The sequence below is a fragment of the Crotalus tigris genome, unplaced genomic scaffold (assembly GCF_016545835.1).
Source record: "Crotalus tigris isolate CLP2741 ecotype Arizona unplaced genomic scaffold, ASM1654583v1 scf7180000019161.1078591, whole genome shotgun sequence".
NCBI lineage: Eukaryota > Metazoa > Chordata > Lepidosauria > Squamata > Viperidae > Crotalus > Crotalus tigris.
In genome coordinates, this window is record NW_024097408.1 from 289,123 (window position 1) to 303,507 (window position 14,385).

The 14,385-nt window shown below is 42.1% G+C and overlaps 1 protein-coding gene across 1 annotated transcript; it reads right to left on the reverse strand.

Annotated features, from left to right (window-relative positions):
- Window positions 1-1,308: 1,308 nt before the first annotated feature.
- HRC (histidine rich calcium binding protein) lies at window positions 1,309-9,425 on the reverse strand. The gene is made up of 6 exons (XM_039360240.1): window positions 8,123-9,425; window positions 6,950-7,044; window positions 2,765-2,833; window positions 2,597-2,648; window positions 2,108-2,144; window positions 1,309-1,682 (listed from the first exon to the last, which is right to left on the reverse strand). Exons 1-6 carry the CDS (start codon window positions 9,303-9,305, stop codon window positions 1,646-1,648), a joined length of 1,473 nt encoding a protein of 490 aa, XP_039216174.1. The 5' UTR covers window positions 9,306-9,425; the 3' UTR covers window positions 1,309-1,645.
- Window positions 9,426-14,385: the final 4,960 nt, after the last annotated feature.

The following is a 14,385-nucleotide window of genomic DNA, read 5'->3' on the forward strand; positions in this document are numbered from 1 at the left end:
TACTTTAATTAAAAAAATAAATTTGTAGAATAGGGTATATAGCCTATGGCTATGCCTACAAAAAAAAAAGGTTACTTCTGGGTCAGCATTTTTACTGTGCATGACTTTGCCTGAAGCACAGAATACTAATGGTGGCTTAAATAGCAACATCTTTTCCAACTCCTGCCTTTTCTTTGTACAGTTATACAAGAAGAAATGCACCTGGTATCTTGAAAGTGGTGGCACTAGAAACCTAGCTCCTGAAAGTCATTATAGCCAGTTTAGTTGTGATGGCATTCCAGAAAAAAAATTGTGCTAGGACTTAATATATAACAACCTTCTCTACATGATGTCGTAGTGCCAGTATGTTGGGAAGATCTCAGGTTATGAAAGCTGCTGTATGAGGAAATGGCTGTCTGTGTCAAATTCTTTGGTATTTTCATAAAGACTACAAATGTTCAGAGTTTCTTAGGCACAGAAATCATACTTGGTACAATATAGTTTTATGTTTTCAGTTTTGCCTTTTGTTATTCTAGAAAGCCATGAAAATAGTAGTTTTCCAAAGAACTGGTAGACCAGAAAGAGTTGGGAAAGGAGAGATTAGTAGGGTGTGGGTTTTAGGTAAGCTGCTTAGAATCATTGCTAATAGGTAGCAAAGAAACTGTTGTAAAATAATAAATAATAAATAAAATATTTAAATGGTTGTGCAGAGTAGAAAGCTGGCTTAGGTAGTTCTATAATTTTTGATGAAGGCTGCTTCAAGTGAAACTGTTCCTATGCCAAAAGAATTATCACAGATGAGACACTGGGGACCCGATTGGCAGAATGATATGCTAAGTACTGTAAAAATGAACACACTTAGATTCAATTCAAATAGATACAATTTTCATAGAGTGTCTGACAGGATATTTTTCACTGAACTTAGTTACAATTCAGGAACAAACATTGCTGCAAATTCACACTAGCATGGGTCATCTCCTATTCTGGCTCATTTACTAAGACTAACTTCCTCTATCTGGTACTTTCCAGAGATGGCAGGTTTGATTCTTCTTGTAGCTGACATTGGAGTTGCCACAACGAATCTGGAGGTCATGTGTGAGGGGAAATGACTACAGCACAAGTAGTTGACCTATTGCTCAGGAGTAAGCTGCAAGGATGACGAGGTTCTCAGACATTTAATAGCTAAGGAAATACAATAGACAATAAGTATTCCTTAACTCAAGGTGAAATGTCTTTTTTAAAATTTCATCTCACTTAACATGCCCTGTCTTGCATAGGACAATTTCCCTGCCCAAATAAAAGCCCAAATGCTCAACAAGACAACAGTTCTATGAGTCTTCATCACAGTAGGAGGTTTTTTTTATTATTATTTTAATCAAAAGCAATTTCAAAAGGTAGATTTTGGGAGCAAACAAATGAATGATGTAGATGGTTTGTTACAGCTCTCCTTTTCTTGCTCACTTGGTATCAAATCTTAAGTTGCTTTGCTACCACCTTTTTTTGCTTTTTTCCTTCAAAGACAAAAGCAACCTTAAGCTTTTTGCAAAGATGAGGAAGAGGAAAACAGTGCTGAAAAGAACAGCCACATATTTGCTCTTGTTTACAGTTTGGCTCTAAATCAGTGTCATCATCTCTCCTAATTTTGGCTTATCCGGCAGAGGGCGCTTCAGTGTTCCTGCTGCTCAAATATGTTAGCGATTGTCCTGCAAAAGGGAAAAAAAGATTATTTTGTTCTTGATGGTAGTAATTTGGCAACTGCATTATTACTATAATTTCACGTGATTTTATTATAATATAGCAATGATTTGCCTCCTGTTCCTCCTCCTAGAAATCATCAGAGCAACACTTAGGTAAAGGAACATTAGTTATCATACTCATGGCTGACCCAAGTTCTAAATCAGGGGTTCTCAACCTTGGCAACTAAAAGACTTGTGGACTTCAACTCCCAGAATTCCTCAGCCAGCAAAGCTGGCTGAGGAATTCTGGGAGTTGAAGTCCACAAGTCTTAAAGTTGCCAAGGTTGATATGGAAAGCTTGTTAAAAATCAGCAAAACAGAAACTGCAAAATCAGATCTGAGGAGAGAAAAGGACTTTGTGCTACTAAGGAAGGAGGAAGGTTCTCACTTACTGAAATAAGGCTCCAGATAATTCATCTATGATACTTCCTGCATAAAATAGAACAAATGAGAGGTTCATGTTTTTAGAACAAGGAAGATAAGGAGATTGATTGTTAGTTTGCATCATCTTGTCTCCAAAAAGCATACATAGGCTGGGTTCATACATCACACCAAACTGTGTTTTATTTACTGTAGTTCATTGAAAAAACCACAGCTGAATGAGTTTGCATAACAGACAACTATTAGCCATCATTTAGAAACTACAATGGCTGCAATCAAGCAAGATGCTAAGCAAAATAAAATGTATGGTTTAATGTGATATGTGAATTCAGTTACGGAGATGTCTGGGGTAGGAAGTGTTCCCTCCTGTTTCTTCTTAATGACTTGAGAGATGGCAGCTCAACTGAACCAGTCAAGATTTGAACTCAGGTTTACCTTACTCCCTGACTGGATTTGACATCCTGTCCATTAAACAAACAAAAAAATAACCTACTGCTCACCTGGTGCACAGGCTGTCTCGCAGACAGGACAAATGTAGCAGAAATGACAATTCTGCGTGAAGAAAACAGATATGATAAGATTACTGAACATTCATGAAGCCAGACTACTAAGCCTTGCAGGAGAAGAAAAAGAAGAAATGACGGAGGCAGAGAAACTGAAATACCAACCTTGCAGCTCATGCAGTAGTCACTGCTGTCCCCATCTTTACAAGGGCACTTGTCACACTCCCCACAATGCTGAAAAAAGACAGAAAGGGGGAGGAGGAAAAGAGGTAGGATACTTAGCTGAGGGGAAATAAGATGTTGAAATGTTTGCAAAGATCATCCCAAACCCAGCAAAGATAATAGAGAACTCTCTATTACTCCTGGAAAATGAATTGGAAAGAAAATGGGTGGAGGAATGCTCAAAATAACTAAATAACAGAGTTGGGAGGGACTTTGGAGGTCTTCTAATCCAACCCTCTGCTCAAGTAGGTGATCCTATACCAGTGGTGGCGAACCTATGGCACGTGTGCCAGAGGTGGCATTCAGAGCCCTCTCTATGGGTACGTGCGCCATTGCCCCAGACAGGGACGCAGGACCGGGCTGTTCCCCTCCCCCTCTCCATGCATGCAGAGTCCAGGAACAGCTGTGAGAGCCGGGCCGGGAGAGGGGAACCTATAAAAGGAGCAAGTTTTGTCAGGAGAGTGAGTGAGCGGCCTTTGGAAATGACCAGTGGTGGGTTTCAAATTATTTAACAACCAGTTCTCTGCCTCGCCTTCCCTCTGTCTTGGTCAGGGTGGGTTACTTGGGGGGGGGTCAGCTGGGGTGGGGGCAGGAGCTCCCGGTTGCAGAAGGGAGCGCTCACCTGGAACAGGCCCTGTTCACACGGTGGCTCTGATGGAGGCGGCTGCTGCTGCTTCTGCTGCTCCGAGCCCCTCAACTGGCCAACCAGGCAGGGAAGCAGAGGAGGAGGAGGGGTGTCCAGGTATCTGGAGCCACCTCAGCTGCTTGCTGGCTGCAGCCAGCCCTGCCTCAGCAGCCCAACGAGGCAGTGATCTTGCATATCGCTGACCAGCCTCATGGGGAAGGGGTGCCTGGGCAACACGGGGGCTGGGTAGGAGGTGGCAGTGATGATCCCTGTATCGCCAGGCCCAGCTGGCAGCAGATCTGGAAGCGAAGCTGTGCTGCCCATACACACGCTGGTAGGGCAGCAGCAGGGGAAGACCAGCAGTGGTACATGCCCACCCCTCACTGCTGCCACCCCACATCATTCTGCACACACATCCCGAAGGCGCATGGGGGATGATGTGGGGTGGCAGCAGCGAAGAGTGGGTGCACGCCAGATCCCACCTTCCCCCGCTACCGCCACCCCCGCCAGCACAAGGATGGGTGGCACAGCTTTGCTTCCAGATCTGCTGCCAGACACCATCGGCTCCCGCACACAGTGACCAGTGAGTGCATGGGGGGCAATGGTGTCCATCAGTAGCCACAGTCTGCCAGCTGTCCTGCATCATGGCGAACTGGCTACAGAGCCTCACTGGCGCAGGCAGAGATGGCCCTGGGAAGGCCGGAAGGAAGCCCTTGCCCAGCCTGGGCCTTGTCTGCTCAATAGCTCTGACGGGGGCAGCTGTTGCTACTGCTCCAACTGGCCAACCATGCAGGGAAGAGGAGGAGGTGGAGGGGGATCGATATGCGAGATCCGCTGCCTCATCAAGCAGCTGAGGTGTCTCCAGACACCTAGCTGCCCCTCCACCTCCTCCTACTTCCCTGCATGGTTGGCCAGTTGGAGCAGCAGCAGCAGCAGCAGCAGCAGCAGCCCTCATCAGTGCCATGAAGCAGATGGGGCCAAGGCCGGGCAAGGGCTTCCTTCCAGCCATCCCGGGGCTGTCTCCCCCCGCTGATGGGGCTCCATGCCCAGTTTGCCATGTGCAGGACAGCCAGCAGGGTATGTCTGCTGATGGACACTGTCGGCCACCATGCTCTCATCGGCCTCTGTGTGTGGAGGCTGATGGTGTCAGGCAGCAGGTGCCCCGGCCCCTGCCTCACATTGCCTTGCCCCACAGTAATTGGCACCCCCTCCCTGCCTCTCCTCGTCTCACCCCATAGGATGAATCTCCTGCCCACCACCCCATCCACCAGAAATGCCCTGGCTCTCCCCCAACCCTGCTCTGCCCCCACAGGCATCCTTTCCCACGAGCAACATTGAGGTGGCCATGCCCACCCTAGCCACGCTCACCCAGTCTGCCGTGACCATGGTAGCCACACCCACCCAGTGGGCCATGTCCACCCAGCACCCAGTGATAAATAAGTGGGTTTTGAATTGCCATTTGGGCACTTGGTCTCTAAAAAGTTCGCCATCACTGTCCTATACCAATTTAGACAGTCTCTTCTTAAAAGCCTCCAATATTGGAGCACCCACTATTTCTGAAGGCAAGTTATTCCATTGATAGACTGCTGTTACTGTCAGGAAATTTCTCCTTAGTTCTACATTGCTTCTCTCTTTTTTTCAGTTTCCATTCATTGCTTTTTGTCTTGCCTTCTTGGTGCTTTGGAAAATAGGTTGACCCCACCACCACCACTTCATTGTGGCAGCCTGCATATTCTACTCCATAGGAGGGCAGTAGTATTTATGTATTAATTATTTCAGCTTATATACTCCTTCATTTGCCAAGACTCTGAGCAGTTTACAGTAAATAACATAAAGCCAAAGCATATAACATCAATAACATAACCATAATAATAGAAAAATTTAGGTTTCAGAATAGACACTTACTGATACACTGTTTGAACTTCAGCAGTATAAGCATTTGTTGAGGAGCAGGGCTTGGGACCAGCAGTTCACTATTATATTGTATATTTGTAAATGTGTATATACACACATACAAATAAATAATCTAAATTTAGATATGCTAGTATTTTAGCGCATATGTATACTAACAAAATAGAAATATCTTTAAAAGCCATATTCAATAGATATCCAAATTGCAGGTATATATTAAAGGCCTGCAATGATCATGTTGCATCCATTGGCAATGCCTTAAGGAAGCTGCATCTTTTCTTGGTTTCATATCTGATTTAAAGAGGTGCTGACATGCTCAGCCACATGCATGCTGAATAATCTTTTCTTCATCAAATCCAGCCCAATATATAGCCCAAGGTGTCTGTCTGTCTGTTCCTCTCTCTTTTTCTCTCTCTCTCTACTGAATCTATTATCTACCATCTACCAGAATTTCCATCTCTTTACCTAATCAATATATTTATATCCATACACATATGCACGCATATACTCATATGTAATCTTTTAGTAAATAATATAAGTAAAAAAATAATACATAATTTGAATAAAACAATCTTAAACTGAAGGATTTTTTCAAGTTTCTTTTCTGTTCTTTTCCAGGCAAGGCTATTTAATACACTTTTAAATAGCATCAATATATACCAAAGATTTTCAGTAACTTTCTAAAATAAATCTGAAGCTAAGAGGGGGGAAAAAAGAAACAAGTTAATTTGCTGGGGTTGCAGCAGTTTAACAATCTTAGGAAGTATGGACAGTAAATCTGTGACCAGGGGAAATTATCAGAAAATGTTAAGAGTGTATATGCATGTGTATACAGACATACATAGACATGTAAAACCAGGGCTTTTTTTGTCATAGAACGCCCAGAATGGAGTTCCGACACCTTTTTTGGATGGAACCTTGTAGGATAGGCAAGGCGGGTTCTATGTTTTTTTTTTTTTGTTTTTTTTTTAGAAAAAAAGCACTAAAAGTATTTCATTATTTTTTTCAGAGAGGATTCTGAGCTCATGTACTTCATATATGTGCACTATATAAGCAGAAACAAAGTGTGTATAGCAAGGGAAGGACAAGCTACACATACCACATTCCTTGATCCCCCCCCCACCCGCCAAATTACTGTCTCTGAACCAGAATGTTCAGATCAGGAGCAGACCAGCTTTAATGGTAAGAAGCAAATGAAATAGACTTATATACTGCTTCATTTGTGCAAAGACCTAACCAGAAATAAGGAGCGTAAGGGAGGAGAATTCATGCCACAGTATAGTCCCCAATGTATTGGTGGAAAGACAGAGGCAAAAAGGTATCCTTGTGAAGGGTGTGTTACGTAATGCTCCCAAATTAAAAGGGGATGAGAAGGAAACTATACTTCAAGGGGGAATGAAAAGCCATATCACTTTAGTATTAGAATAGGAATAAAGAACCAGTGATCTTTCAAAATTTGCTGAATAAAAAGTTTTACCAGCTCTCACCGTAGCCCATATTAATGGGAGCATTAGAGGTCAGCAATTTGTATTAGGTTCCTAACTGGGAATAATAACCTATCAAAATCACATGCAAAGGTTTTCCTGCATTACCTTGCAGAAGGCACAGTAGTGGCAAACAGAACCTGCTTCATACTCATTGTCTTCACCTTCTTCCTCTTCCTCTTCATCCTCATCCTCATCCTCATCTTCAAATGAAAAGAAAGACACAGAGACAACTCCATTATGGTTGATCTCTGATTTTTTTTATTTTTTGGTAGGATAGTTCTAGAGAGTGACTATAAATCGAGTAGGAAACGAGGCCCATAGAGTAGGGACTGAACAGGAGATGGTTGAATTTTTGAGTTTTCTGAAGAAAGTATAAAGTTCATTTGATTTGGAAAGAGGCTGAGAGCCAAGAATAAAAGCATTAGGTTATTTACCTCACCTTACCAGAGCAGGGTAGTAGATCTAGTTTCTATTATTTACAGATTGCATGATCTTTGAATTATAGCTGTGCTATAATTCAATGCTATAAATCAATTCAATTTTAATTCAATTATAGCATGTCTATAATTGCTATAATTATAGCAATTATAGACATGATGGCAGTGCTCCAGTATTTGAGGGGCTGCCTTAAAGAAGAAGGAATCAACTTATCTTCCAAAGCACCAGAACACAAGACTAGAAACAATGGATGGAAACGTAATCAAGGAGAGAAGCAGAACTAAGGAGAAATTTTCTAACAATGAGAACAATTAACCAGTGAAAAGAGTTGCCTTCAGATGTTGGGGTGCTCCATCATTGGAGGCTTTTAAGAAGAGACTGGACAGCCACTGGTCTGGAATGGTATGGGACATCCTGTTTAAGCATGGGGTTGGACTAGAATACCTCCAAAGTCCCTTTCAACTTTGATATTTTATTATTCTTTTAAGGGTGCTCTAGTCCTATACACTTGGGCTGTCAAGTGGTGAAAGCTGGAATAGGGTCTTGGAGATTGGATTGCTTCATTGAGAAACATAGGTCAGGGAAAACAAAATTTTCAGGTTCTCTGAAATATTAATGGAGGCTATGATGGCAACTGAAGCATGTATTGCTGACTTTCCTCATCATATCTGCTTTTCCCAATACATTTTTCCCCAACCAGCTGTCCTCCAGATGTAGATATCAAATCACTTTTTCTCTGATGGCTGGAGACCAGGTTAGATAAGATTTCCCTTCAGTTTTTCCCTAAGAAAAACCACACGTCAATCATACACCTCCCCACAATATTCACACATTTCTCACCTTTTTCCTCTCCATGGTGCTTTTTGGCTTTTTCATGGATCTCATGTTTATGACGCTTTTGTCTGTGTCGTTCATACTTATGCTTATCCTTCTCCTTTGGAGGTACTTCATCAGACTCTTCTTCATCATCATGTTTCCTATGGTGATGATGACCACTTTTGTGAGTGGATTTGTGAGCTGTATCTTCATCATCCTCATCTTCGTTACTATCATTGCTTTCTTCTTCTTCTTCTTCTTCTTCTTCTTCTTCTTCTTCTTCTTCTTCTTCTTCTTCTTCTTCTTCTTCTTTTTCTACTTCTTCATGGGGATGGTGATGCTTATCATCATCATTAGCAGCAGCATGCTTTTGGTGATGGCGTTGATGATGACGAACATCATCATTGTTGTCATCGTCATCATTGTCATCATCATCATCGTCGTCGTCATCATCATTGTCATCATCATCATCATTGTCATGATCTCCATGATGTCTATAATTGTGATGTTGATCTTCATTATCATTATTGTCATCACTGTCATCATCTTTATGGTGGTGGTGGTGGTGGCTGTGATAGTCATGATGTGACTGACTGTCATCATCATCTTTATCATCATCATCATCATCATCATGCATTTGATGATGATAGTGGTGCTGGTGTTCAGCATCATCTTCATCATTATTGTCTTCTTGATGCTGATGGTCTTCATGATGGTGTCTCTCTTTGTCACTGTGATGGTGATGGTGGTCTTCATGATGTCCCTGATGATAATGGTCATCATCATCACCATCATGTTGATTTCCATGATGTTTATCATGATGGTGCTTACTCTGGCTGTCATTATCATCATCATCATCATTACTATCATCATGGTGGTGATGGTCAATGTGATGATCTGTACTATGAGGATGATGGTGTTCCTCTTCATTATCATCATCATCATCATGTTGAGAATTATGACTTCCTTGGTAATGTCCAGCATACTGAGCAGCATGATGGTGAGCATGGCCATCATCAGCACCATCATCTTTGGTATGTTGATAATGGTGTGCGTCATGGTGATGCTCTTTGGGATGATGATGTTCATTTCCATGGTATTCTACATCGCTGTGGTGATTGTGTTGCTGACCCTGTGTTCTAGGAAGCTGGAATGAACAGAGCAGGACCAGAAGAAGGCCAAGCATACAGACTTTCCAGGAAGCCATGATAAGAGCCCTGCTGCCTGCACCCAGAATTCTCAGTGGAGATCCCAAAGACAGGCAATCAGGAAAGGCAGACAGCACACAAGGAGAACTCAGGGGTAGAATACTGTTTCCAGTTAGGGCTTATGTGAGTGACGTTTGCAGCTGGCCTAGATTAGCCCTTCAGCTCACAGCCAATGGTTGCCTGGCCTGGCCTCCAGGATAGATGTGAAAATCAAGCCATGGGCTTCCTGCCATGCCCTTATATGACAACACTGGGCTGGAATGAGTTGGGAAGCAACATTAGGGAACTAAACTCTTTGCCATACCACCATGCTATTATTAGCTGCTCAGAGCAACTGCACCTTAGTCCCTCAAAGTAGAAGCCAGCAAGTTTTAGTGCAATGAGAAATATGAGCTCCTAGGTTGGTATCAGACTCAGAAGTGTGTAATCTAGCAGATTTCTGATTTCTTTGATTCTCTGGAATTAGACTAAGGAATCTGTCCTTGAAAGGAAAAAAGGACTTTTTGCATTTAGAGCCGATAGCTGGATTTCACGAAACCAAACAGTCTAGAAATTGGGCTCGAGAAGATGAAAAAAGAATAGCAATAACAAGTACCTTGTTGTAAGTGCTTTTGCGTTTATGTGTATTTATTTTCATTTAAATGTTGTAACATGACCATTTTATTTAAGCTTGCACTAAAATAAAACAACATAAATACATTGTCAACATTTCCTCCTTTGATTTATTGGTGTTGGATGAAGTGCAAGGCTGGACAGACTGAAAGGAAAGTTTGTGAGAGTATCAAAATAGTGAAGGGCATGAATAAGGAAAAGACTAGAGTATGGCATAAAAAGATTTGGAGGGGGAGGTTGAGGGGAACTATGTGCTCATAAGCTAAAGAGATGGTCCTGGGGATTTAAAGTGGGAGACAGTGACCTGGAATGGAGACACATTCCCAGTAGTCTCAGGAATGTGCTGATGGATCCTGGGAGCTGAAACCAAATCCAAAGTGCTGGCTGAGATCTATAAATATCTGTGCAGCTCTACCACACTCCTCCTGTGTCCTGTTCTCTGGATGACAGTGGAAGAAGGGCCCATAACAGGTTGCATCCAGCCAATCAGGCTCTTGAACACTATCAGATTCTATGAGAGATTCAAATCTAATCTCCTTTAGGCTTAGGCATGGGAAGAAACTACTCAAGAGCACCAAGGACTTCTCAAAGGTAAATGCAATGTTGCAAAAGATTGCTGAATGAGGCCTAAATAATTGACAGCTGAGCTGAAATTGATTGAAGCAAGTAAGAGTAATAAACAGGGGAAATCCTTTACACAAACTTTCTTGAACCACAGATGAGATACCCCAACTTAATCCACAGATCAAAGAAAAGTATCTGTAAGCACAAGAAAAGTTATTAAAGTATTTTCCTCACTAAAGTTACATGTTCACCAAATTAAACATCATATAAGACACATACACACTCATATTCTATACCACCACAGAGATCACCTTCCCTATAAATATTTCTAGTCTCTGTAACCCCATTTTTAGCCACCTTTCAAGGGCAGATGTCTTGCTCTTGAAATGAACTGTCTCCCATCCATGCAGCATGTTTAGCATTCTTCTTTTGAAACTCCAGTTTGCAGTGTCTCTTGATAAAAGATTACAGTGTGGCTGCAAATTGTACCCCAAAGAACTTTATGAATTACAGTTGTGCCTTATTTCTTTGGAAGATGCTTCTTCAAATGAGAATTTGCAACAGCAAATAGTGGCTACTTGAAATAACCTGCAGTATCAGATAGCGATGGCATGCAGTGGGTATGCTTGGAAGTATTGCTTTTGTACACCTTTTGTACAAACCAAACCAATCCAAATCAAAATCATTTCCTATGAGGTCACCAAAGCTGAAGTTTATCAGTGACACAAGCATAAAGGAAATGATAATGTCAACTGTCTGACTAGTGAACTCAAAATCAAGAAATCTTCGAGGCTTTGAAGTGCCATAAAAGATAAATTTTATTGAGTACACATCTCGGGATTGAAGAAGCAAAACCAGCTCTGGTTTTCCTGGCTGGGGGGTCCTTGACATTGACATGGACTGGCAGGCCAGGCAATTGGCCGCTCTGTGGCCTTCTTTCCCAATTGGAAGCAAGCTCCTGCAGGGCGACACATACCCTCTCTAGCGATCGGAGGAGGGCCCCTCCCCCTCTATGTGTTGGCGGGTGCTTCTCTTGGCTTGGGCAAGGGTGGCTCTCTGGCACAGCCTGTCACTGATACTCCATCGGATCCAGTTCCACTGTCGTGGTCAGTTGATACCATGCCCGGAGATAGTCAGGGATTCCCAGGGCAGGCAATTCTGGTACCTCTCTCTGTTTAGTCCATGTCAAAACTGGTGGACCACTGGATGTTCTGGCCACCCTCTCAGCTTCCCGGCCAGGCTGCAAAACTCCCAAATGTACTCATCCATAGACTGGTTCCCCTGCCTTAGGGAGCAGATACCAGATTCCGCCCAGCAGGCTTATGTGGAATCCCCGAATCTGGCCCGGAGCCCCTCTAGGAAGGTGTTGACGTTTCCCAATTCCAGAGCTCCCTCATTGTGGAGCATCACCAGCCATTCAGCAGCTTCCCCTTCCAGATTCACAGTAATGGCATTTACATTAGCCCCTTCATCCAGGAATGCTGCTCCATGCCGCTCCAGGTAGATCCACACCTGGTTCAGAAAATAGGCGAGTTTCTCCAGCCATCCATCGAACATGGCTTTCAAAGGCGATGGCTTACGGTCATTGCAGACCATCAGGTAGCCAGGCGGCATTCCCACAACCTTGACAGATAGTGGCTAAGTGAAAGGTGTACTTCCATTCATGCTTAATGTGAAGTAAATCCCATCAAGACCAATTAGATTGGCTTCTGACTAGATATATGCAGAACTGTTTGAAAGTCGTATTTTACAATGATGGGCATTGCTTTTCTTAAGGATCCCCAAGCATTCTTGGCAGTAGACCAAAATGCTTTTTTCATTAGCATTATGGATGCCCCTGATTTAAAGGTAGACCCACACTGCCTGCTGGAATAAAACAAAACCTCAGGAATGCCTCAAAGATTTTTTTTTTCTCAGTGTTACCAATCAAAGTACACTGAGGAGCTGTTCTAGTTTTCCTACTTTAACAATAATAAAATGGAATAATTATTGGGAAAATAAAGGAGGATACAAATGAAAGATCATTGTGCCTATCTTAATAATGATAACAACAACAACAACAATAATAAAGTTGGAAGGGACCTTGGAGGTCATCAAGTCCAACCCCCTGCTCAGGCAGGAAACCCTACACCATTTCGCCTGTGTTTCTCAGACTCAGCAGATTTAAGATGTGTAGTTGGGAATTCTGGGAGTTGAAGTCCACACATCTTAAACCTTTTGAGATTGAGAAAAACTGCTCTAGCCCTTTCTGATCATTACATTTCAAGAGTAATTATCCAGTAATAATTCCCCTTGGGAAGCTTCACAAGAGAAATATGTTCTCTGATAACCAGTATAGCCCTGTGTTAAGCTATACAGCAACATAACATAACTTTCAGTGCTGCCATATATCAAAAAATATTAATCCATAAAGTTTGGTGAAGAACAGAAAAACATGCAGATGATTTATCCTACTGATGTTTAAAAACAGTTTTAGGAGAAGAATTACTCAAATCAGAGTGGCAAGTGTTACTTTAGAACAGTGATGGCGAACCTTTTAGAGTCCAAGTGCCCAAACTACAACCCAAAACCCACCCATGCATCGTCAAGTGCCAGGTGGGTGTGGCCCATTAGGTGGGTGTGGCCCATTGGGTGGGATGGCTGCGGTGATAATGGCAGACTGGCTGGGGCTAAAAAGTTCAATTAATCAATTCCAATTTTGCATGATCTTTTTTTTCCCGTGAGAAGTTGAAATTGACTGATTGAACCTTTTTTTTTTTTTTTTGCACACAGCGGCAGAGGCCTAAAGTGAAAAGGTTTTATAAAACCCAGCTGAAGGCCTAGGACTGGGGCGATGGCGCGTGTGCCCACAGAGAGGGCTCTGAATGCCATCTCTGGCACCTGTGCCATAGGTTCGCCATCACTGCTTTAGAAGCATCAAACCGCCTGTGCATTTCTATTTTCCAATCCAAAAGCTTTCTCCCAACTTTAGCAAATTGTTAAAAAATAATAAAAAGTGGTAATGGTTAAAAAAAAATCAGCAGCTATATTACCCGATATTCTGCAGCAGGAAACTTGTAAATACTGTAGCTTTATCATAAGGAACACAAATTTAAAATAAAATAAAATAAAATAAAATAGGCAAGTACAAAACTTAAGGAAGAACAGATCTGAAAAATGCTGCCTTTATCCATGCCTTTTCTGTATTATAACCTTGTACCTCCCTCAAAATAGGTCCAGCAAATGGTCGCACACTTAAATGCTATTAGAAGTGAATTGCAAAGTCAGAAAAATTACTAGAGGGTCACAAGAATTGGAATCTCCTATAATTCTTTGCTGCCATCTAGTGAGCACTTGATCCTTACACTTCAAATATGGATAGTCACCTAATTATATATTTATGCACACATATAGGTAGTGCTTCCTTAATGACTGGGCTGAAAAAATAACTTTGAAATCGATCCTTGCATTTATGACCATTGCAACACCCCTGCAGTCATGTGATTGAGATTCAGGTGTTTCAAAACTGGAGGACATTTACGACATTTACGACAATATCCTGCAGTTCACAAAAATAACAAATGGAGAGAAAATGAAATCGACATACAGTCCATTCCTATTGTCTGTGATATTTTATTGCCCAATCAATGGCATCTCTTCCCCCCCCCCCGAACACACATCCCAAATTCCCCCAGGCACACATCCAAATTCATACAACAACCTGTAATGCTAAATTTTAAAGCACACCAATGGAATTGCAGTTAATCATTTTAACTGACTTTCTCTAGAGAAATAAAGCTACCTGCAGGTAGAAAAATAGCATATAAAGAATAATTTATTAAAATATAGTTCCCCCACTTCTCTTAAAAATTGCAATATAGAGCATTTAAAAATATGATTCCTCCCTTGCCACACAAAACTCTC